This window comes from Carcharodon carcharias, chromosome 7 (genome assembly GCF_017639515.1).
Source record: "Carcharodon carcharias isolate sCarCar2 chromosome 7, sCarCar2.pri, whole genome shotgun sequence".
NCBI lineage: Eukaryota > Metazoa > Chordata > Chondrichthyes > Lamniformes > Lamnidae > Carcharodon > Carcharodon carcharias.
The window spans coordinates 138,353,016-138,379,239 of NC_054473.1; the positions used below are offsets into that span (position 1 = coordinate 138,353,016).

At 43.5% G+C, this 26,224-nt stretch overlaps 1 protein-coding gene across 5 annotated transcripts in view; it reads left to right on the plus strand.

Annotated features, from left to right (window-relative positions):
• The window catches only part of rpgrip1l (RPGRIP1 like), a 298,740-nt gene extending 279,830 nt beyond the window's left edge, over positions 1 to 18,910 (plus strand). For all 5 annotated transcript variants that reach the window (XM_041191778.1, XM_041191780.1, XM_041191779.1 and 2 more), the window contains one exon: positions 18,459 to 18,910. In XM_041191778.1, coding sequence (XP_041047712.1) covers positions 18,459 to 18,556 — 98 coding nt within the window. In that variant the 3' untranslated portion in view covers positions 18,557 to 18,910. The remainder of the gene's footprint in view (positions 1 to 18,458) is intronic.
• Positions 18,911 to 26,224: the final 7,314 nt, after the last annotated feature.

Below are 26,224 nucleotides of genomic sequence, written 5' to 3' on the forward strand. Positions count from 1 at the left end.
CATAGCCCTGCAGCTTAGAGCACTTAAGGTGCAGATCCAGGTACTTTTTAAAAGAGTTTAGAGTTTCTGCCTCTACCACCAACTTGGGCAGCGAATTCCAGACACCCACTATCCTCTGCGTTAAAAAGTTCTTCCTCATGTCCCCCCTACACCTTCTGCCACTTATTTTGAATCTATGTCCCCTGGTTCTAGAATTCTCCACCAAGGGAAACATTTTATCCTGTCCACTCTATTCCCCTCATAATTTTGTACACCTCAATCAAGTCACCTCTTAGCCTTCTTTGTTCTAAGGAAAATAACTCCAACCTATCCAATCTCTCCTCGTAGCTACACTTCTCTAACCCTGGCAACATTCTTGTAAACCTCCTCTGCACTCTCTCCAGAGCTATTACGTTCTTCCTGTAATGTGGTGACCAGAACTGCACACAATAACATTAGGAAAAAAATAGGAGCAGGAGCAGGACATTTATCCCCTCGAGTCTGCTCCACCATTCAATAATGATTCTGATGATCATTCAATGGCTGATCTGATTCTTGCCTTCACTCCACTTTCCTGCCTGCCAACCATAACCTTGACTCCCTTGTCAATCAAAAATATGCCCAATTCAGCCTTGAATGTATTCAATGACCCAGCCTCCACTGCTCCCTGAGGAAAAGAATTTCAAAAACTAATAACCTTCTGAAAGAAGAAACCCCTCCTCATTTTCATCTTAAATGTGAGACCCTTTATTTTAAACCTGTGCCCCTACTTCTAGGTTCTCCCATAAAGGGAAACATCCTCTCAGCATCTACTCCATAAAGCCCCTTCAGAATCTTACATGTTTCAATAGGATCACCTCTTATCCTTCTCCAGTGAGTATAGGCCCAACCTGCTCAACCTTTCCTCATAAGACAAACCCCTCATCCCAAGATTTAGCCTAGTGAACCTTCTATGATCTGCTTCTAATACAAGCATGCCTCTCTTTAAGTAAGATTACCAAAATTGTACACAGTGCTCAAGGTGTGTTCTCACCAAACGCTGTACAGTTGTAACAAGACTTCCCTACTTTTATACTCCATCTCCCTTGCAATAAAGGCCAACATTATTTTTGTATTCCTAACTACTTGCTGTACTTACATGGTAATGTTTTATGATTCATGTACAAGGACACCCAGATCCCTCTGTACTGCAGCATTCTGCAATCTCACCCCATTTGAATAATATTCTGCTTTTCTATTCTTCCTGTCAAAGTTCACATTTTCCCACATTATACTCCATCTGCCATATTTTTGCTCCCTTACTTAACCTATCTATATCCCTTTGCAGACTCTTTGTATCTTCCTCACAACTTGCTTTCCTACCTATCTTTGTATCATCAACAAATTTGGCTACCATAACCTCTGTCCCTTCACCCAAGATATTAATATAGATCGTAAATAGTTGAGGCCCCAACACTAATCCATGTGGCACTCCACTAGTTACAGTTTACTATCCTGAAAATGACCCATTTATCCCAACTCCTTATATATTAGTCATGCTAATATATCACTCCCTGTAGAGGAAAGGGTTAACATCAGAAGCACATGATGCTGATGTAATGATGGTGTAACACCGTATGATGGAATAATAGAGTTCTGGAGGAAGGAGAAGTTCCAACCTCATGCAGAGGTCCTAATATGTATATAGTAGCTATAAATAAAACGTAATGGTTTTAACAAACTACAGCCTTGAGCAGCTTACTCTGGGAGAATAGTCAAACCCCAAAGAACCCCGGAAAAAAAGACGAAATGTGGTGACTGTAGACAATGAGTAAAAGACCCAGAAAAACCTCGAAGAAGCAGCTACAGACCTGGCAAGTCAAGAGATCTGTAAAAGAAGGATGAAAGAAACAGATTCAAAATTCACCAAAAAGCCTGAGAATCATGGGTGCAGCAGATGCAAGCTGAGACACAGAGTCCAGATACCAATGAGCACAGACCAGAATCAGCAGGCAATACCAGTGAAGCAGCAACCATTCCACAACTTGGTACAAGCATAGAATCCACACTACCACTCCCAGAACCATTCCGGAGCACTGAAGGTTCACAACAGACTCAGCACTGGGACAACAGGAGAAAGTAGTTTTCCAGATATAGAATCATTTCTGGTTTGCACAGAAAAAGAACAAAAGGATCAGGTCAATACATTACTCTATGCAGTTGGAGCTAATGCCGACGACGTAATTGTGCGGCAGGGAGTTAATGAAACTTTAACTCCTTATGAAGTAGTCCTGCAAGCATTTGATTCATATTTCAGTGTTCACAAAAATTTAATTACAGACGAGGCAAATTTTAACAAGCAAAAGCAAAGACCAAGTGAAAGCATGGATCTATACAGGATAGCAGGAAATTGCAAGTATCGAATATTGAGGGAAGAATTGATTCATGATCGATTAGTAGTTGGGGTCTTTGATGAAACTCTATCAGGTCTCTTGCATACAAGAGAGGATTTAACTCTAGTTAGGCAGGATACAAATTGCAAAACAAACTGAGTTCAGAAAACAAAATAGAATGTTTGTTCGAGGAGAAGGCAAGATTCCATGGAAAGGAATGAGATAGGCCATTCAGTATGTAGGGTATAAGAGGGAAAACACACCAAAGCAGAAGTCCGCAAAAACGGGGGAAAGCACACCAACCGCCATTTTGAAATGCTCTTGGTGTGGTGGAAAAAACCTACACAAGCTGGTAGAATGCCCAGCAAGGGGGAGCAGAGTGCCACAACTGTGGAAAAATAGGACGTTTAAAACTGTCTTCCAATCTAAAACATTGACAACAAAAGATGCCAAACCACATACAAGAAGTGGAAGAACCGCAGAGAAAGGAAATAATTTTCCTTGGGGAAGTAAATGAAGTGGAAAATAAATACCGGAGTATTGAACTTGAACTGGATGCCCACCCCACAAAGTTTAACTTAGACATGGGCAGGGGTTTCTGTCTTGCCTGATGAAGTAAAATGGCTTAAGCACATTACATTACAGCCTTCAACTATCAAGTTACAGGATCCAGCTGGGACTACATTGAAAGTCATAGGTAATATATAGCAAAATTGAAGTGCAAAGATAGAGAAATCATTGAACCTCTGTATGTCATCTAAAATAAAGAAACTTCTTTACTAAGCAGGAAGGCATGCTTAAAATTGAAGCTAATATATAAAATTGATGATGTCGCAGATGAACATTACTGCAATATATTCAGGAATGAACTTCCAAGATTATTTACAGGTTTGGGAAAACTGAACACCAAGTATCATATTATTATAAGAGCTGATGCTAAACCAATTTGTCTCTTCACACTGAGGAAAATTTCTCGCCCACTCTTGGGGTGAAATTGAGAACATGCCACAGCAAGGAGTTATATCACCAGTCACCATGCCAACAAAATGGTGTTCAGGAATGGTCATGGTCTCAAAGCCAAATGGCTCAATTAGAATCTGCGTGAATTTAAATCAACTAAACAAATCAGGGGAATGTGAGATCCACTCAATGGCCTCAGTGGATGACAGTCTTGCCAAACTAGCCAAAAGTATTCTACTTACCAAATTAGGTGCAAACAGTGGATTGTTGCCTCTGCACAAAGAATCCAGATTGCTGACCACTTTTATAACGCAATTCAGTAATTATTACTTTAACAGATTACCATTCAGAATTGCATCCATTCCTGAAATTTTTTAGAGAACAATATCTCAAACTTTAAAAGGTACAAAAAGAGTAATATGCCATATGGACAATGTATCTGTACATGGCTCCACAAGAGAAAAGCATGATTGTAGAGGTAGAGTAGTCCTGAAAGTCTTGCAGGATAAGATGCAGGCCTAACAATGAATGAAAAATGTGAGTTCACCAAACCTACGATAAAATGAGCAGTTGGGGTTGCAAGTTGTATGTAAGTTAATCTGAGAGGGTCATGCCTGGGATGAGTTCAGGAGAGTAGGAATATTGAGGAGTGCTAGAATTGGGGTAAGGATTTGGGAGGACAGAGCACCCGAGAGGAAAGAAATGTGAGACAGCATGCCAACAAGTGAGAGGGCCTGAAGCGGCAACCAAAATGCACATGTGAATGGACGCGGGGAAAACCCAAGTTACAAAGGCCTGGTATGTAGCAATTTTTAGGATACATATATATTGGAAGTAAATGGGGAATAGAAAGGGGGCAACTGGAGGGAGTCCAGAGTTAAAGTCAAAGGTCCCATGTTGGTACAAAGTTGGCATAGGTAGGGTGGTGACAGCATGGAACACTGACAAGTTGTTGCCCAAGTTCAGAGCAGATGTGATGGGCATGTGAAGTCCCAATAGCTACTGTATTTGTAGTGTAGGGTATCAGAGGACACATTACTGGGAATGAAGATCCAGGAGGTTTGCAAACTAGATTGCTGGGCAAAAAAAAAAATGGTGAAGCCGGAGGTCACCATAAGACCCAGAACTGATGGAGAAATGTACTTTGGCCCAAGAGACAAAAACAGACCCTTTCATATCTTATCTTATTATTCCCCCAGTTTATAGTTGTTTTCAGAGCATACTGTGCAGAAGAATCCAGATCTCAGTCCACTCTTTGTTAATAAATATTAGTTCTCTGCATCTTTGTTGATCCCAGGAATCATTTTATTTCAAAGATAAAAGATAAAAAAAACTCAAATGTTTTCCAAAATTATATGGAACTTACTAAATAAAAGTTCTGGACCTGTGAATGACCGACACATGGATCTTTGGCACTGCTGGGAACAAAGACTGGACAAAGAGTACAAATAGATGTTTTGTGTTAATCTATATCCCTTGCAATATTTTTTGAATTCCTCTTTACAGCTCTTATGATTGTATTGGTCTTCCTTTTGCTGTCCTTGATATCTTCCCCAGGCCCCTGGATCTATGCTTAGCACTTTTCAATGCTCCTTGATTTAGTTTTGTTATATCTTACCTTTTTTGTAAGCCAGGGCTGCTTTGTTTGATAAGCAGAGCTCTTGTCCTTTAGGGGTATATTCTGGTCCTACATTAATCTCAGTTATTTTTAGAGCAACTCCCACTATTCATCTATAATTTTACTAGATAACAGTTTTAATCAGTTTACTGTCGTCAGTCTTTGTCTCATCCTGTTAAAGTTAACCTTAAAAAATCTGGAATCTTAGTGTTACATTTCTCTTTTTCAAACCTAACCTAATAATTCAATCTTATTATGATCAATGCTAGGTTGTTGTTCCTTTATGGTTATAGTATTAACTAAATCTTGCTCATTACAAAATCTAGTATGGCCTGCCCTCTTGTTGGTTCTAGAACACATTGGCTCCAGAAAACTATCTTGAATGCACTGAAGAAATTTACCACTTTCTACTGTGCTCTTCCAAATCTATATAAACATTAAAGTCTTCTTTTAAAGCAATTTTGCTCTTGCTAAAAGTCTCTATAATCTCAGAATTAATACATTCTGCCACTTAAACAAAAGCAAAATACTGTGGGTGCTGGAAATCTAAAAGAAAATCCAAAAAATTCTGGAAATACTCAGGTCAGGCAGCATCTGTGGTGAGAGAAACAAAGCTAATATTTGAGAACTGGTGAAATGTTATCGACGTGAGAGACTAACTCTATGTATCTCTTCACAGAGGCTGCCTCTCCTGCTGAGTATTTCCAGTTTTTTCTCTTTTTAATTTACATTCTGTCACTTCATTACAACTATCAGGAGGCTTGTAGACAGCACCCATAACTGTTTAAAGTCTTCCCTTATTCTTCAGCTCTAACCATAAAGTCACTGTTGATTTCATTTCCTTAATCCTATCTTCTCTAATTTATGTTGTAATTTCATATTTAATCAATAAAGCCTACCTCTCCTCTTCCCTATCCATTTTTAAAGATCTTGTAACCTGGAACATTTAACTCCCAATCATGACCAGCTTGCAACCATGTCTCAGTGATAGCCACCATGCCATGTCCTATTTGATTCTCTGATTAGGTCAATTTGTTTCTTGTACTCCATGCATTATTATAAAAAAAAACTCTTATTTGGGAAAGAAGCACTAACCTGTCATTCTGCTTTAATGCTGTTTTTCTCAATTATTTAACTTACATTTCTTTTTTCCCCACTCCTGTAGTTACTTTAATTTTGCCTTCACCTGGAGCAACTAGAGGTGGAAATTTCCGTGCCCGCTGGTGTCAAGCATGTCTGGCGGCATGAGCGGACAATATGGCAAGAAGATCAAAAACTGGTTTCACAACATCGTGAAACTAGTTTGCGATCGTCCACTCAGCCCATCGATGGTGGGCCACGTTTCCCACCGTCGGATGTCAGGAGCCTCATTATAATACATCTGCATATCATTATAAGGCCAGCTTGCCGGAATCATCCCCCCATGCTGGATTGTGCACTCATGTCCGTGTTTTACAACGGTATATGTAAGGCGTGCACTTGGTGGGCTGCACTTTGAAAGGAAACCCGGAGGTGAGTGCACAGTAAAATTCTGCAACACTCACGAGAGTCGCTTGTTGGACTTCAAGGTTGAAGTGACTTGGGAGGGGTTGGGGGGGCGCCAAGGACTGCCCTGCAGCAGAAGGTAGTGCACAAGCACATACGGGGGTGGTGGAGAGGGAAGAGGCCACACTTTAGGGAAACCCTGCATAAAGTGACCATTCCTCTACAGCTGAGACAGTTCAGACGCAGCCACATTGTCATGCATGAAGTCGGGCCTTTAGATTATCTGCCCACTCAAGTAACGCAGGGGTATGAAAGTGCCACCAAGTGCTCCAGAGCTTTTCACCCCTCGGACACAGACAGCAAATTAATGAGCATTTTAGTGGACTGCAGAATGGTTGAACGACTGGGCACGTTGTACAATCTCCTTGCTAAAGCTGGCCATGGAGCAGTCACTGGTGGAGACGCTCACAGCCCTTTGCAAATCCATCAGCCCGTTTTGAACCAGTCTCCCCCATGGTTCAAGCTAACAGTGTGAGTTAGGAGAATGACTGCGACTGAGCTGAGAGCACAGCATGCAGTCCAGTGGCCAAAGCTGTCACTAATCGGTCAGGTGGAAGGTGGGTTTCAGGAAGCCATGCAGCGCACTAAACTCTGACCATCCAAGTGGTGGCCAGCACTCTCCGGGATACATTAATGTGCCTTCACACTTAACCAAGAGAAGTTCTTAGAACACCCATGCTAACCCACATGCTCTTTACTCCTGCAGGAGGATTACATCAGGAGCATGGAGCCTGGTGACCTAACTGTATACCTCGCAGTTTACAGAAAGTGGAGATAATGGAGAAGAGAGCGATGGAGGTGCCTGGCTGGGCAGAAGGAGGAGCAGTACCCTCTGGAAGAAGGGGCAGCCGGGACTCCTGCGCATGCCACCAAAGAGCCACAACAAGCCATCGCTGGTTGGCATCTAGCTAGACCCAGGGTCAGTAGACACTGCCTTTCATTCCTGCAGATGACCGAAAATCAGTGTCACTCGAGACTGCACATGTCTAGGAACTGGCAGCTTACACCTGCCAGCTGCTACAAGATTTGGTGCCACGAGGAAATGGAGGGCATCCACTGCCCATGGCCTTGAAAGTGTTCGCGGTGCTCAATTTTTATGCCAGTAGCTCTTTTCAGGGTTCCACTTGTGACCCCTGTGGGATATCACAAGCCTCCACCCACAAATGCATCCATGAGGTCACAGATGCCATCTTTGTGAGGGCACACAACTTTGTGCATTATGCCCAGGACCAGGAAAGCCAAGATGCAAGAATGCTGGGATTTACCCAGATCCCGGGTTTCCTACAGATGCAAGGTGCCATCAACATCATCCCATGGCTCTCAGATCTCCGTTGCAACAAGCAGTCAACTATGTTAACCGCAAGGGCTTACATTCATTGAATGTGCAGCTGGTAAGCAACCACCACGAAGGTATCCTGAAAGTCTGCGCATGGTTTCCAGGGAGTGCCCACAACTTCTACATTCTCAGTCAGTCACTGATCCCTGACAATTTCCAGGATCCACAGAGGGTGTAGGGATGGCTCCTCGGGGACAAGGGCTATCCGCAGAGGACGTGGCTGATGACACCCGTGTGGCGGCCTCAGACTACAGCAGAGCGGGAGTATAACGAGGCTCATATTGCAATTTGCAACTTGGTGGAACAGACCATTGGATGCTGGAAATGAGTTTCCAGTGCCTGGCCCTGTAACATAGTCCACAGAGGGCGTCACGCATCATTGTCACTTGCTGCGCCCTTTACAACCTGGTGCTGAAACAGGGAGAGGAGCTGGCTGAGGAGATGGAGGAGCTGGAGGTCTCCAATGAGGAGGACATCGACGGGGATGTGGGTGAGGAGGTCCTTGAAGAGGACGATGATAGCAATGAGGCACTAGCACTGGCCAGACGAGGTAGGTGCACTTAGGAGGCCCTCATAGCTGCTAGATTTGTGGAGGATGATGACGATATACATTCAGGAGACACCATAGATCCTCACATTGCATTTATCAATGTTTGACTCTAGTCTGGCTTAAGGCAGTGCACATACCCTCTGTGATAATGCTCCTGTCATGGAGACACAGTGGAGGCCCAAATAGTCGCTCGATTGCAGGAGGATGCAACGAGGACACTCCATAGATCTTATCTGTGACTGGTTCTGCACAACATGAATTGACCAAATAGTTGGGTGAATTTTTACAACCAGTTTTGACCAAGTTTTCCACATAGTGAAGGATTCCTTCACATTTGCAAAGGCCAAATGGGACTTGCGTATCGATAACAATGTTGTGTCCATGTGCTCATTTCACATTCCTAGCCTATTCACCAATGTTCCACTTAAGGAAGCCATAGACATTTGCACTGCAGCACTATACCATGGCGATATAGACTTGCCACCATTGCATGAATCAGTATTCATTGAACTTATGAACTCGGAAACTCATGCAGTTGAGTTCAGGTTTAATAACACCATGTATGTCCAAATTGATGGTAATGCCGTGAGATCCCCTCTAGGCCCAGCTCCCGCAAACATCTTTGTTGGGTTCCATGAGAAATGTGTCTTCCATGGAATGACGCCTAACCACCTACCCCTCGCATATTTCCGATGTGTGGATGATATTTTTGCTATATTTAGATCCACAGCTGCATGTAATAATTTCCTTACATGTCTTAATGGGCTCCTTTGAAATGGAGCAGTCAAATGAGCTCCCTTTCCTTGATGTACTAGTTGAGAAATCTGCCAGGGGTTCTCTACCACGGTCTACCACAAGCCTATTTTTACTGGTCAATATATGCATTGGGATTCTTACAGGTCCACACAATTGGTCTTATTGGCAACCTTGTAAATAGGGCCAAAGGCAATTGCTTACCATGGAAGCTTGATGCTGAAATAGAGCGCATCAAAGGCATCATGCAGGATAATGGCTACCCTAATTAGATCGTTGCATGCTGTATATCATACAAACTCATGAACGGGTCTAAAACCATCATTTTAGCCCTGAGGCATGCCCAGTCTACATCAAATTATCCTGGAAGGGCAAGTATCTCAAAAATTTGAGCAACAGGTGAATGCAGTAACAACACGAGTGGTACTCGCCATTAACAGGATGCTACCATCAAGCCAAAAAGATGTTCTGCTTATCACACAAATTAGTAACATGAATTTAAGTGTCAGTGTGATGCTATGTATCTGGGCTGTAGGGCCCAAAAACTGGCGGATCGTATCAAACAGCATGTCCCAGCCGCTGTTGGCAATGACAAGGTACATACCGTACCCAACCAGCCCATGCTTATAAAACTCAAAACACAGCGCCCAACATTAGATTTGATTCTGCGATTGAACAACATTTGCTAAATAATTCTCAGTGTACTAAGAATTACGCTGACAACCAATTTAAGATTATCAGTCGGGCTCACATTGTGGCACATTTGCGTGTACCAGAAACTACATATATTAATACAGAGGGCCCTGTTCTTTGCAGACAGAAAGAACATGTACACAAATCCCGCGCATCCGCCCTCACGCCTTCTCCTCCCTCCCAGAAACATGATAGGGTCCCCCTTGTCCTCACTTATCACCCCACCAGCCTCCGCATTCAAAGGATCATCCTCCGCCATTTCCGCCAACTCCAGCATGATGCCACCACCAAACACATCTTCCCTTCACCCCCCCTTATCGGCATTCCGTAGGGATCGCTCCCTCCGGGACACCCTGGTCCACTCCTCCATCACCCCCTACTCCTCAACCCCCTCCTATGGCACCACCCCATGCCCACGCAAAAGATGCAACACCTGCCCCTTCACTTCCTCTCTCCTCACCGTCCAAGGACCCAAACACTCCTTTCAAGTGAAGCAGCATTTCACTTGCATTTCCCCCAACTTAGTCTACTGCATTCGTTGCTCCCAATGTGGTCTCCTCTACATTGGAGAGACCAAACGTAAACTGGGCGACCGCTTTGCAGAACACCTGCGGTCTGTCCGCAAGAATGACCCAAACCTCCCTGTCGCTTGCCATTTTAACACTCCACCCTGCTCTCTTGCCCACATGTCTGTCCTTGGCTTGCTGCATTGTTCCAGTGAAGCCCAACGTAAACTGGAGGAACAACACCTCATCTTCCGACTAGGGACTTTACAGCCTTCCGGACTGAATATTGAATTCAACAACTTTAGGTCGTGAGCTCCCTCCCCCATCCCCACCCCCTTTCTGTTTCCCTCTTCCTTTTTTTTCCAATAAATTATAAAGATTTTCCTTTTCCCACCTATTTCCATTATATATAAAAAAAAACCCCACTAGAGCTATACCTTGAGTGCCCTACCATCCATTCTTAATTAGCACATTCGTTTAGATAATATCACCAACTTTAACTTTAACACCTATGTGTTCTATTGTACTATTGTCGTTGACATCTTTTGATGATCTGCTTCTATCACTGCTTGTTTGTCCCTACAACCACAGCACCCCCCCCCCCACCTCTCTCTCTATCTCTCCGCCCCCCACACACACACCTTAAACCAGCTTATATTTCAACACTTTCTTGGACTCGAACTCAAGTTCTGTCGAAGGGTCATGAGGACTCGAAACGTCAACTCTTTTCTTTTCCGCCGATGCTGCCAGACCTGCTGAGTTTTTCCAGGTAATTCTGTTTTCGTTATGTACACACATTATGCCTGTTTCAGCGAAACAAAATAAGTGACAGCCATTCACTGACTCAAAACTCAGAGCAATGCCTTGACCAATCAGGGTTAAGCTGCCTGATTTAAATTTTAAATAATGCTTGACAGTTAACTGTCAGTCACCATCATTGGTGCATTCTCCATGGCAATGCCTCTACCAATCAGAGCCCATTTGCCAGCCAATCAGCACTCTCTCCACATACAGTAGAAATTGTTGCTTCCCCTTATATTGGTATTCTTGCGAAGTGTCCTGATGAGTGCAAGAAGAAAAGCTTTGACATGTCTCTTTCTTCAGCAATACTCAAGTTCTGTACTACCTTCCCTATGTCATTGATCCCGATGTGGACCATGTCAGCTGGATCTTACATCTCTCTTTCCAAATCCTTTCTAGCCAGAATGAAACATTCCTTACCCTGGCATGAGATAAACATTACAGGACTCTCCATCATGACTTCAGAAGGTGCTCTCTCCCCCTAATTATTGAATTCCCTATTACTGCAGGTGGAATCTTTTGGAGGTGACAGAGTTCTTGACTGCTGGCTGGCAGCGAGACCTCCATGTCACCTCTTTTCAGGAAGGCCCACCACGTTTTTAGCCGCCTAGGCACTTAACAGGCCAAAGGTGGCCATCCCCCAGGATCAAGGACCCCGAAGGCAGAGATTCTACCCACCAAGAGCTGCCCGCCAATCAGAGGCCGCAGCTTTTCTGTACTCAGCAGGACCACCGGAGAGGCAGTGGCTGCTGCCAGTACGACATGTCCCGGAGACCTCGGATCAAGGAGGGATCCAGGCACAGGTGAGTGATGGCAGGAAGGGGATCACGGAGCAGGGGGAGAGAAGGGATCGGCAGCAAAGGCATGGGGCGGGGGGGGGTGGTTCTCAGAGGATCACACCCCCCCCACCCCCCTGTCACTGTCTTCCCAATACCAGGTCCCTCAATCAGGCAATGAGTGCCTTCGATCGAGGAACCCCCCCACCGCCACAAGGACCCTGCGAGCAAACACACCAGATTTGCTTGTTGTGAATCCTGCCTGCTGCTGGACTAATACCCACCGGTGGAGGGTGAGGCATTAATTGCCTTCCCCACCCCATACTTAACCAGGTTGGAAACAGGAAGGTGCTGGGGTCCCAACCCGCCACACTCCCACCTGATTAAATGCCTCCCCAGCACAACCCATCACAGGGGAGGGCACAAGATTCTGCCCTCAATTACTCTTTTTCCACCTTTTGGACAGCCCTCTGCTCTAAATGCCTAGATCAGCAATGTGGATGTCCTCTCCACTGTCTTCTCCTTATCTTCAGAGGTAGGAAGTATAACTTACCTGTTGGACAATACTGCTGTATGCAGAACCACCTTGCTCTATCTCGCTTGATTCCCCCTACTCTGTTGACAGATCAAAATCTGCCCTTACTGCGCCTCTGTTTCCCCCTGGGTAGTGTCTGTGTTCTGGAGAAAATTATCCAGAAATTCCTTCCCTCCTTTATGGACAGAATTGTGCCAGATTTGCACTAAAAGCAGTAGCGGGTGGGAAAAATGATGTTTTACCTGCAGGCCGCAATGGCAGCTTCTCGCACCATATCGTCCCAATCCCACCGCATTAACTATGCATTCCCAGGAAACACCATGACTTTAGATGTTTTCTCTCCTTAATTATTGAATCCCCTATAACTACAGGTGGGTAGGACCTCTGCCCCCGGGGACCCACCTGCAGTTATAGGGTATTCAATAATTAGGGAGAGAGAGCATTTTCTGAAGTCACAGTGTTTCCCGGGAATGCATAATTAAAGTGGTGGGATCGGGACAATACGGTGTGAGAAGCCGCCATGAAGTCACCGTTTCGATGGCAGGCAGGCTCTCATTCGCTTGCCACACCATAGCCTCGTCGCTTCAATACACTGGGCACCATATTTAAATGCAGCCGCGCACACACCTTTCAGTGTTTCCAGCCTACAACTGCTGCATGGAAGGCATGGCCCCGAAAAGCAAAAAGACTGCTGCCCCCAGATTTAATGATGCCTTTTGAGTGCCTTTTGGATGCAGTAGAGGCCCGCTGTGATGTCCTCTACCCCGGCTCTAGTGCAGGATGGGCAAAAACATCACTAATCTGGCTTGGGAGGCGGTGGCAGCAAGGGTTCAGTGCCAATGCTCTGCAAAAGAGGACAGCCCCCCCAGTGCCGCAAGAGGATGAATAACCTCCTCTGTTCCACCAGGGTAAGACACTTTTCTCATCACTCCCAACTCTCACACTCCCAAATCCATCACACATTCACAAGGCCCTCACTCAATGTCAGTTCAATGGACATCACCATTCACTCTCACTCACACCTTCACTGTCCCCATCCCATCCATGGGACCATTTATGACCCACACATGCCAGACATGCTTATCATCTGGTCTGACAGGCATCCTGCTTACACTCTTTCCATCTCTATTTATGCAGGACAAGCTGGCACACAACAACAAGGAGAGGTCACAGACTGGCGGAGGAATGCCTGAAATCAAGTTCCTCACGGACTTTGAAAACAGAGCCATCCAGCTGGCCGGCGAGCACCTGGACCATTCCTGTGCTGATGGTGAGGTCAGCGCTGCTCTACCAAGTGAGGATCCAGCAATGCAACATCCATCAGACAACCATGCTGTGAGTGATGTGTCCTGTTTCACAGGCCACTGCCCTGTACTAATTGTCTCTCCTTTCTTTCTTTCGCAGTCTCATCTGGGAAGCAGCTGATGGAGTCCACAACCCAGGGCCTCCAATCAAGCCCGAAGAAACCTCTGAAAAGGAATCTGAAGGCACCCTCCTCAAAGACCCATCACAGAGCTCACCCACACCCTCCACCAGAACAAAGACACATACCTCGGTGGGACCTAGCTTTAGTGTAGCCACGGGATCACAATCTGGTGAGCACATTGCAGTAGCTGATCCTCAGCAGATGGCGGGCAGGCACTTCCCAGGTGCCCGGCACTCGGAGAACTGCTGGAGGCCAGAATGTTGCTGTCCAAGTCAGATGACGAGCCTCTGCATTCGGTCATGTCACAGTTGCTGGAGCTGCAAAGGCAAGCTCGGGAACATCAGGAAGGGATGTCCGCTGCACTCCTCAGATTGCAAGGCACAATGGAGGAATCTGTCCACCTTCAGGCTATGGTAGTAGCACTGGCATGCCAACGCACTGAGGTCAACACTGGTAGGATGGTGTCCCCCATGGAGATCTTGGTCCAGGACGTCGCTCCTGCACTTCTGCATGGGCTGAACTCCATCACTGATGCAATAGTTGGCTTCCAACAGTGTGTACATGAGCAAGGTGGGGCAGTTCAATCTCACCCCAGCTTCCCCTTCTTCTTGAGGGGGATCAGCAGGTGCACATCCTGGGGCCATCCACCCAGGTGACCCTGGGAATGTCCAGCCCATCCGAATCCCCTCTTCCTGTGACCCTAGCAGCTCCAGCTCCACAGGTCAATGAGGGTGTCATTGCCACACAGCTGAATCCCGAATGCAGGCCAGGATCCTCCAGGTTTCAGCCCTCCAGTGGATGCCCACCAAGGTCATCAATGACAGGGCTTGGCAGTCAGTAGGCTGCCTCCACCTCCGCTGTATATGTCTGGGGAGCACCAAGATGTAGCGGAAGAATTAGGAAGGGTAAGAAGATGTAGTTGCACAGCCTGGGCACGGGCGTTAATCACTTATACATACAGATCACTATTGTCGATAAAATCCCAAGAATGTCTCTCTGCCAATGGCTCCTTGTTCTGATGAGCATGTTCGTGTCACTCAGATGTAAAACCTCGCTGCACAAAATCAGGGCAGGTGTCTCAGTCCAGGGCCTCTTCCTTGTGCTCTGTACAGCCTTCAGACCAAAGTGATCGTCCGACCTCAAACTCACTAGATACAATACTGATGCCTGCACCTCGACGGTGCTTGTCATTGCTGCCAGAATGTTGTGGGCAGGCGTCACAGAGTTCTGTCATTCTCTCTGTGTGCTCTCAGCATCTTTTAAGATGGGACTAGCCCCCATCTCTTCAGCATCTGTGACTGGTGACCCTGTACTCCTGAAGGTCAAGTGCTGAAGGCAGACAAAGGATCAGGTGTTTTTTAAAGTTTCATGGCTGCATCTCCATGATATGACCTTGATCACAGAGCGCAAGCGAGCTGCCCTCAGCCAGACAAGAGTCAGAGGCAATGTGAACATCCATGGAGTGACCTCACTGCAGGTCGTCATCATCCTCCTGTAATCAAGCGATTATTAGGGGCTCCACTGCTTCTCCATGACAGGAGCATTATCACAGATGGTATGTACACTGCCATAAGCCAGACTGGAGTCAAACATTGATAGACGCAATGTGAGGATCTACGGTGTCTCCTCACTGTATGTTGCCATCATCCTCCACAAATCTAGCCGCTATAAGGGCCTCCCGAGCGTGCCTGCCTCGTCTGGTCAGTGCGAGGACCTCATCGCCGTCTTCATCGCCTTCGTGGACCCCCTCATCCTCTTCCCCATTGACGTCCTCCATCTCCTCCTCAGCCAGCACCTCTCCCTGTTGCAACACCAGGTTGTAAAAGGCGCAGCAGGCGACAATGATACGTGACACCCTCTGTGGACTGTATTTCAGGGCTGCACCAGAACCTCATTTTCAGCACCCCGATGGTTTGCTCCACCAAGTTGCAAGGGTCTCATTATACCTTTGCTCTGCTGCAGGACAGGGCAGGTATTGCACCCCCCCCCCACCTCCTCCAAGTCGCCTCAAAGGCAGGGCAGCCCTTGCCCCCAAGTCACCTCAACCTTGAAGTCCAATAGGTACCCCTCGTGAGCGCTGCACAATGTTACTGTGTGCTCACCTCTGAGTTCCCCTCAAAGTGCAGCCAGCCAAGTGCATGTCTTAGAAATGCTGTTGTGAAACACAACAGTGTGCAATCACGCCAATGTGGGTGGACAACCCTGCGTATGAGGATGATTCCGACAGGCTGGCCTTATAATGATATGCAGTTGTATTACCATGAGGTTCCCAATGTCCAACAGTGGGAAATGCGGCCTGCCATCGATGGGCTAAGTGGATGATCACAAGCTGGTTTCACGACATCGTGAAACTGATTTTAGGCCTTCCCGCTATATTGTCTGCTCACACGCTGAACACGCCTGACGCCAGTGGACACCGAAAATTCCACCCTATAGGAGTATCTCTAAGTCACATTCTAGTTCAATGACTCTGAATTGGAATGTCTCAAGTTGGAGACATTTTCTGCAAATGTGGCAATGCGAAAGTCTCACTGTCCACACATTCCCACGTAGAACAGTTCCAACACACATTTCTAGTATTTTTAGCAACATCTTGATGTTAAAATTCTCATCCCTGTTTTCAAATGTCTCCAAGGCCTTGCCAACTCCTGTCTCTGTAATCTCCTGCAGCCCCACAAACCTCCAAGATATCTGCGCACCTCTAATTCTGGCCTTTTCTGCATTCCCAATTATAATTGCTTCAACAATAGTGGCCATGCCTTCAGTTGCTAGACTCTAAGCTCTTGAATTCCCTTCCTCCATCTCTTTACTGTACTCACTCGCTCACTTTTCCAGAACCACTTTATCCAATTCAGGGTCGTGGGGTGTTGAAGCATGTCCCAACAGGCAATGGGTGCTAGGCAGGGTACACCCAGGACAGGACGCCAGCCCATCACAGGGCGCACACACACACACACACACACACACACACACACAGGCACACACACTAAGGGGCAATTTAACCATAGCCAATCCACCTAACCAGCGCACCTTTGTACGGAGGGAAGAAATCAGAACACCCCACGGAAACCCACACGGACACAGGGAGAAGGTGCAAACTCCACACAGACAGACACTCAAGGTCAGGATTGAACCCAGGTCCTCAACTGTACTTTTCTCCATTAATACAATCTCTAAAAACCTACCCCTTTGACCAAGCCATAGGTCATCTGACCGAATAGCTCCTTTTGTGGCTCAATGTCATATTTTGTTCTATAATGCTCCTGTGAAGTGCCTTGGGATGTTTCATTATGCTAAATAAATCTAAGTTGTTTATTTATTTATTTGTACTAAGTTAATTCTAAATTAAATTAGAATTACTTGATATATTTTATTTAGTCTATGGATTTAGCTTGATTTCAGATGAATTTGTAATTGTTTTGTTTGTCTTGTTTTGGTTTATTTCAGTATCCCATTAGCCTATTTATTACTAAGGCAATTCAGATCCCATGAATATTGATATCTTTCTATTTCACTAATTTAAACTTTATCCTTTTATGAATTACTCTGATTATTTGTATATTTACTTATTACTATTGTCATTTCGTTTAACTTATTGAGTACCTTTCCCCTCTGCACCCAATTCCTACTCTCAGTAAATTCCCATCTTCGCTCTATTTAGCACTCAGTTTATTTAGTTATTCACCCAGTTCTGCTGCAACTCTGTGCTTTTGCAGATATCCTTCTCTATTCTCCCAGTGGCTTGAACTTTATTCCTCAACCTAAAACAGATTATCTGTCCATTTATCTCATTGATGTTTGTGGACTTTGCTATGCATTAATTGGCTACCACATTTCCTACAGTAAAACATGGACTACACCTCAACAGGTACGTCATTGGCTATCAGGTGCTTTGGATTGTCCTGAGGTCATGAATGGCACTATCTAGCTGCATTTTTCCCCCTTTTCACCCAATTTTGAGTCCTAGTTTTGGTGCCTCTTACTAACCATAGTTCAGAAACAAACAGTAGAGAAAAGGAAAAACAACAATAAGAAAGATGAAGAGAAATGCATGGATAACACTTTTAACACTGATGATATGGGATTTTGCTTTATATTCTTCTTGTGATATATATTTAACATGTAGTTTGTCTCCTTTCAGATTGCCTAAATTTGTTAGGAGATTGAAGGATATTATTATGCAAAAGAGGATCTCCAACCAAGATTGGGGTTAATAAAAGCAAAACACTGTGGATGTTGAAAATCTGAAACAAAAACAGAAAATGCTGGAATGCAGCGTTTTCTTTTTTTGTTTGGGGTTAATAAACATTGATTGGAGGGAGAGCAGAGACACCTTTATTTTGTATTTAGCCTTGCTGAGAGTGACCTGATTTTCTTCATGCTGACATAGGGTTGTTGGCATCCTCTGTATTAGTGAGCATCAGGATAACTTGCCTAACAAAATGTGTAGATAGAAATTAAAGCTGTATGGGTTTCCGTATGTATGTGTGCAAGTTTTGCATTGTGGCGTTTAAAACTAACTCAGATCACTAAATTGACTGAATCATATAGTTCTCAATGCAACTGGCAATGAATCATTTAGGACATGACATTTTGATTTTTTTGCAGTTGTTGATTCACAGGACAGTGCATTGGTAATTGGGAAATTAAAAGTGACAGTGGAGGCATTGGAGGCATTGCTTTCAGTATATGAGGAGAACAAATAAAGACAACTGGAAAACCACACAGGACCAGGCACTTCACAAGGAATAACCTGTTTTCTTGAAATACACTAAAATGAGTTTATTTTCATTTGTGTGCACCGTAATTAAGATTCACAGCAATTATTTGATTTTCTTCATTTCCATTTTTTGTTTTCCTTGTTCTGCATTCATTCCAAGGAATTTGTTTTTCTGCTTTTTATTTAATACAGTTGAACACTCAACCTTGCACAGGGCTTTGTTAATAATTAATAACTATGTGATTGAATGATCTTTATTATTTGCATTCTTGAACTTTTTTTCTACATATGTATGCGAGATGGATATTTAATTTTTAATAAAGTATTTTTAGCATACCAATCACTTGTAAGCCTCTGAATGATAATCAGAAATAAAGTTTTTATATTGCCCATTATCACTTAACTAAGTAAAAATAAAACCCTGTGATTAGCTTCATTAAGAGTTTCACACTGTGAAGTTTTTAGTAGTGGCAGAGTATGAAAATTGCATACCAAAGCCTGGATTAATGTGTTAATCTGCCTCTTTAAAATGCTAATGCTTATTTTATGCACATTAAATCTCAGTTCTGCTTTCCTTTGATGCATGCGCAGCTTATAAATTAAATATAGGAAATAGTTGTAGGCACCTATGGATGTCTTTTACTTGGAGCATTTTTAGATATGTTTAAAGAAACATGCTCGTATGTGGATATTTATAGCAGACCAAGGTCTATTAAATTCATATTAATTGAACTGACTGGTCTTTTTGCACTAAAATAACCAGTAAGGTCAGAATACTTCTAGTAGTTAAAAATATTAACAGGAAAAGACTTTTAAAAAAGTGAAGGTGATTGAAGAGAACTGACATTATGCATTAAAGGTGAGATTTAGCAGAGGGTGTAAATGTGGAATGCTAGAGGCAATTTTGTTTGCTTTTGGAGGAAGTGGCTTCTTAAATGCCTATGAGGTACTCCATTTTTGTATTCGCAAACAGTCCCTTCTTTCTTTTAAGCATATTTAAATAGAGAAAGAGGGATGTAATTTATTAAAATCTTCCTAGTTTAACATAATACATTGAATTTATGCTTCAATGATCATGAGTCATTTTATTTCATGAAATAGGCATTCACTTTTTCAATGATTAAAACTCTGGAAAATGAGTTCTGTCCACAGATTTGAGTACATTTAAGTCTGCTAATGGAAAGAAGATGGAATCGATTATAAAACAATTCATTACAGTTCAACACTAAAGTAGATATAATGGGTAAAGGCAAGAATGGGTATCTGCACACAGTTTGAACCATCTGCTTTAGTGGCCTCAATAATGGATTACTATCTTCATGAGCCTTTGAAATAACATCCATGCAATATTAATTTGTTGACGTACAAAGTGATGCCATTGGAATAACCCCTAACCACAGCCATCTGTAATCTTTACATTGCAGTGAATTGACTTTATTATTTGTTTGTTACTTTGAAAGTCTTAAGTAGGGTGGAAAGACTGTTAACCAGTAATGTACAAATACATTTCTTTAAGATTTAACCACATACATCTGTTAAGCTAACAATGCCATGCCCACTGAACAGCTAGAACAAAAGCAAAATATTGCAGCTGCTGGAAATCTGAAGTAAAAACAGAAATGGTGGAAATCTTCAAGGTTGATGATGAAATTTTAACTCTTGTTTCTCTCTCCAAAGATGCTGCTGGCCCTGTTGAGTATGCCCAACATTTTCTGTTTTTACACGGAACAGCTGTGTAATTCATTATCATCTAGATAATCCTCCAGATTTGGATGTATTAAGTTTTCTCAGGAGACAAACATCATAATAAATTTCATCAACACCTTGCAGCAAGCACACTTTCTGTCGTCCGAACTCAGAGCAGATTTGGCTTAGTTGGTTGTGGAAACGTCTGAGGCCTATCTGCCCCATTTATCCAACTGAAGTAGTCATCAGAAAGGCGGATAGCCTTAACAGAAATATATAGTGAAAGAATGCAAAATTAATATACTGCATATCAATAAATTATAATAAATGTATGAAAACCTACAAACAGAATCCTTTCTGAACATTTTTAATACAAGTATCTTATAGTAAACAGGCCAATCTTTCTTGATAAGTATTTTTAGTCCTGCAGATTCTATTGTTCATTATCACAGTTTTTGAAACAAATCACAAAGAATTTCTGTAAATGAAATCACATCATATTGTGAGGTGAAATAACTTAAAGAACAGAAATGGTTGATTAAAGCACATTTAGAAGAAGCACAACATAATCAGAAATTATTATATAGTAACTCTGTATAGTGTAGTATTTCTGTAAAATACAGTAAACATTGTGGTGTTAAGTTCCTGCATAAAGTGTGAGGCCTCTATTAAGGAGATTTTTCGATCTCCCACAAGTGAGGTGATGAAATATGTTTTTAAAAGTTGTAATCTGTATAATACTCACTAATACTAGTCCTTTTTGATAAAATATCAACTGCTTTTACACCATTCTTTATGGAGACAGTAATGAACACTTAATGCTCTGCAAATAAAGTTAGTGTAGAAGGATATCACCTGAGTTATTACCTCTGAGAACTGTTCCTCTCATCAGGCATTGGTTTAGCAATAGCTAAATAGGTACATTTTTGATGGAACTCCACAATGCAGATATTTTATCTGAACAGCAGTCAGCCCCATAGACAGAGAATTCATCTTCTTCTACAGCCCGATGAACTGTTGAGTATTTTTTCTCTGAATTTTCTGCTTTTATTTCTCTTCTGAAAAGTAGGCAGTTCTTTAATACCTCATTCAGGCAGCTGTACTTCATGTGTGAGTTTGTACAGTAAATGATGACTGTGGAGCCTTTTCAGTCAAGCCCAAGCCTGCCCTCACTCAACATCTACATATATGTAACTCCATCAGTTATTACTGGACAGCACTCAGAAGTGGGAACCCTGAACATCCCACTCCCCTGCCCCACATATATCATGGATGAATTCAATTGTACCAAGAATTATACCACTCAGCCACCCAAGGAGCGGTTTAAAGCATTTGTGTCACTGGTTAGCTGTTAATAAGATGCTTCTGCTCCTGTTACATCCCCACTCCTCAATATTATCTGCTGCCTCTGCCACTTCTGAGTAATCACTGCCATACCTTATCCACCATTCTATGTCCTGTGCTTTTTGTAAAATGACGAGCCTCTTCACTAAGAGGTACGGAAATGAAACGTGTCTCAGATAAGTTTTCATGTAAATTATGTTTGTGGCTCAAACTCTCAGCCCTCCAGTTGACCCTCCAGTGCTTTCATATTCTTGCAAGGTACCTTCCCAGTAATATATTATCTACAGACACATTGCAACTAAATAGCTGAAACAAAAATAAAATCTATTACTTTATTAACTTCATGGGCTAAGCTAGTTTTGCTTTTTGCTCTGTTTTGGATAAACATATACTGTGACTCATAAAAACATTGAAGATGAAGTTGAAAGAAGCATAATGATGCTCACCTTGCAAGGTTAAATCCAACAGCAAAATAACTTCCACAGAATGAAAATATTCATAGAATTATAGAATGCTTACAGCACAAAAGGAGGCCATTCAGCTTGTTGTGTCTGTGCCGGCTCTCTGCAGGAACAACTCAACTAGCCCCACTTCCCCGCCTATTCCCCATAGCTCTGTAAATATTTTCGCTTCAGATATTTATAACCACATTTGCATAAACACCTAACTGGATTTTACCATCCTTTGGGGATGGGAGGCAGAAAGGCTGGCAAGATGACATTGAAAGGCAGCAGGTGATGTAATGTTATCTTCCCGCTGCCACCACCTTTCCAGCAGTGGGAAGGGTGACAGATGGCCAACCTGCTCAAAGACTAATTGATCCATTGAAGGGCTGCTTTCCGCCTTAGCTGGCATTTTACCAGCAACGGGGAGACTGCCAAGTAAACCTTGGTGCCTTCGGTGGGCTTCAGGGGGACCTTCCTTTTCAGACACTCTTTAATCCATGGAGGGACCCCCTAGTGGCACTGTCTACCCCTGTGGCAATGCCACGCCTGCCCTCACCAAGCCCCTGACTGGTCCCAGCTCCCCCGAAGCCACTGACCAGACTGTGAGGATGCATGGCCATTGATGCGCTCTCATCGTTCAGGTGCAGCACCAGCACTGGCTGCCACTAGCAATGGGGTTGCTGAGGCTGCTAAGGTGCTCAGTCTCTGATTGGGGCCAGCAGCTCTTGGGGGTGGGCAATCGCTTTAATAGGAAGAAGATGTGGCCCTGTATCCCACTGACAGCTGAAGTGGGTTCACCCCCAACTACACCCCACCATTTCACCTCCCAGATTTCAGCCCTGGTGGCAAACCCCAGCTGCCTCCATAAAATCTAGCTCACCATTTCACTATTTTCAAAACTATAGGGGCACAGTTAAAACAGTGAAATGATACCACCAGGACTTCATAAAGCTGTTACATTGGCAGCAAAAATCAGATGCCCTGCATTGCTACCAGGGAGCATTAGTTCCATTGGCTGGGATTTTCAGGTCCCGTCCGCTGTGGGAATCCTCTCAGGCGAGACAGAAAATTTGATGGACCAGCCAAAGGTCTGTTGACTTTGGGCAGGAATTTCCGTGGGACCAGAAAATCCCGGCCATTGATTGTGTTGATGTTCACCACCGCGACTACACAAAACAGAATGCAAATACACATACAATTATTAGATTGAAATTTTTGTGGATTTGGAAAAAAAGTAAGCATCTTAGTTAAATTGGGCCCCCCATTGCAAGGAAAATTATTTCCTCATGTAATAAATGCTAAAAGTCAAGTAATATTCCTTTGAATGCAGACAACCGGCATTAAGGGAGTTGGTGAGCATATGTTTTTTGCCACTAAAATAAAATACTCAGTTATACCAAAGTAGAAAGAAATGGCCAGATTGTCAACCATTCAGGATTTACCCGACTGACACATCCCTAAAACTGTTACATAGAAAGATTGGAAGGAAATTTGCATTACAATCCAAAATAGTTCTAAGCACTAACAGGAAGTCAGTCACTTTAAAGCAAAGCTCCACTTTCATTCTAATTGATGAGATCAAAAAGACCATTTATTATTATTGTCAGATTTTCTTTTATCCAACAGAGCAATGCTATTATAAATAATTATACACAGACCTACAAAGTTTTGAACAATTAATTCAAAGCTGTAACATTCACTTCAATATGTGGCCATTTAGCTGAGAACCAGAAGGTCCTGTTGCATTTGCCTTGAATGTTTGCATTGACAGTCTTCACTAGTTATTGCATGGTCTTCCAGTGCAAAGAGTTGTCCTCAATTGAGAGTTGCAGATTGGCACATTCCAAAGTCCAGGACTCCATGCTGAGGGATGCACTAAAGCTTGGGGCAGCCGCCGCAAGGGCACAATGGGGAAAGGTTGCTGTCTAAGACCTTTCAGCCATGGTGCACCGAGGGGCTGGGAATTATGATAGGCCGCTTGGGCTGTACAGCTCACAACGAATGTATGCACTGAATACTAATTGTATTATAATTGTATTGAAGCACCTCAGAGTGCAACATGATGTATGTTGATAACTCCAATACCATTGTCTGATTGTCTGTAATGACCATATTGAAATGACTGTAATATTCATTGATTGTATTGATGTACCTCATGTTCCATGTGTAAAAGTTGAATCTGATTGTACTTTTTGTGATGGTGATTTAGAAATGTTTTGTAATGTTTTCCTGATATTTTATGAATAAAGTATATTTTTCAAAAAAAATGCATGCAACAAGCATCGGCTATCCATTGGTATATTACACTGCAGCAATTAGTACATAATTAAGAGTAGTGTGGTTTGTACTTACTGGTCTAGGTCCAAAACCATGATAGACCATCCCTGAAATCTGAAAAATGTAAAGTCTTATCTTAATTGTATATTTTAAAATATATCTGAATGAATGTAATTGTTTGTTGCAAAAGACACTAAAAAGGTCTACAGTAGTCAAAGGGGCTAGAAATTTGTACATGTGGCCATTAACCAAAGGAAGATTTTACACCAGTGTTACTGCAGTCTGTTGGTCCTGAGCTTTTCTTCAACAACCTGGGTGGCCTGTGGGTATTTTCTGGCATCAGTAACACTGGATGACTGGAGAAAAAAACAAAATGAAATCATAACATCTGACCCATGTAAGTGAGGTGAAAGTCACACCATCCAGATCTCATGATGTGGAACAGTGTTTGAATGAGACAGTGAAATAGTTTGAGGGTGCATGTTGAAACTGTTTATTTTTACTAACAGTAATAACAATTTCATTGATATTGGCTGACCAAAGTAGTCATTTAGTTAATCTTGGGGCAAGTGGGAACTTCCACCTCAACAACAACATAACTGTTGCTGCAGGGCATGTGCAATTAAATTGCTTTTGCGTTGCTTTTACTTCAATGTACTTTGCCGCTTTGTAGGACCTTGCTTACTGATTACAGCACTTGTTCTTGAAAGTTCAGTCAGGCAAGCATCAAACTGTGACCAGGTACATCCCCACAGGTAAGGAGATAATGTTTAAGAGTATGAACATGAACCACTTTTCACATCTCTTACTGGTATTCAGAATTCCATTGGCAGGGGCCTGGAAGCAGATCTCCTATTCATTCTTCGCCAAGAATTAATGTGATTGTGGGTGCCGTGCAGGTGTGCGTGTGTAGTTGTGGGCTAGATTTAATGTTCCCAACGTGGATCCTACCCACTAGTTGGAGAACCATGGGAACGTGGGTTGCTTCTGTGGGGGAGGCACAACCGATTTAAGCACCAGCACCTAATGAGCCAGCTTCGGGATTTAGGATTCCTTTGCCTGATTGGTTGGCAGTTCTCCATTTCCACAGTGCCATGGGGAGTGATATCTGCTGCCGATTTCAGTGAGGCCTTCACTGGAGATCATTGTTGGATCCCTGGAGAGAGCTGTGGGATAGGTTGGGGGTTATGGGGAGGGGATCACCAGTAAACGGGGAGAGGGGGGTCACATACAAGGATAGGTAAGGCTCTCAGTGGGCATCCCACCTCCTGGTGTCAGGTGCCTCGATTGGGCAATGAATGCCTTTGAAATAGGGACCCCCTCTGGAAGGCCACTGGCAAACCCAAAAAGTTTGTTGGGCGGCCTTCAGGAGGCACAGAAAACCAAATCGAGTTCGGAAGAATCCCTGAGCCAACACTAAATTCTGGTGGGCTCAGGGTAATGACCTTTAAATAGCTCAATAATGAGCCTAATTAGCCAGCACCATGTTCATCATGGCAGTCCATTCCCTCCACTGACTTAGTGGGGGTCAATTTTCTCACCAGCAGAAATGGATTGCATGACCTCCCTCCATGAATTTGCAGGCCCACCCACCACCTAGCTTACTCCAGTGGGCTGCACTAAATCCAGCCTCGTGTCTGTATGTGTGGATGTACATTGTACAGGATAAACCTAAAAAATGGAAAAAATACATTGGCCCAGATCTTCTGGTCTGTGAATAGTCAGAGAATAGAGGCATGAGAACTATGCTCAGAGTCTGGGATCCCACTTCTAATCACTGCCTGGAATTCTGCTGGAACTGTACATGTCTGAATGTTAAAACATTCAGCTTTAAAGTGTGCCTGATCCACACCATGGTTAAATACCCTGCTGACATTCACCATCCAGGTTCACATATGAAA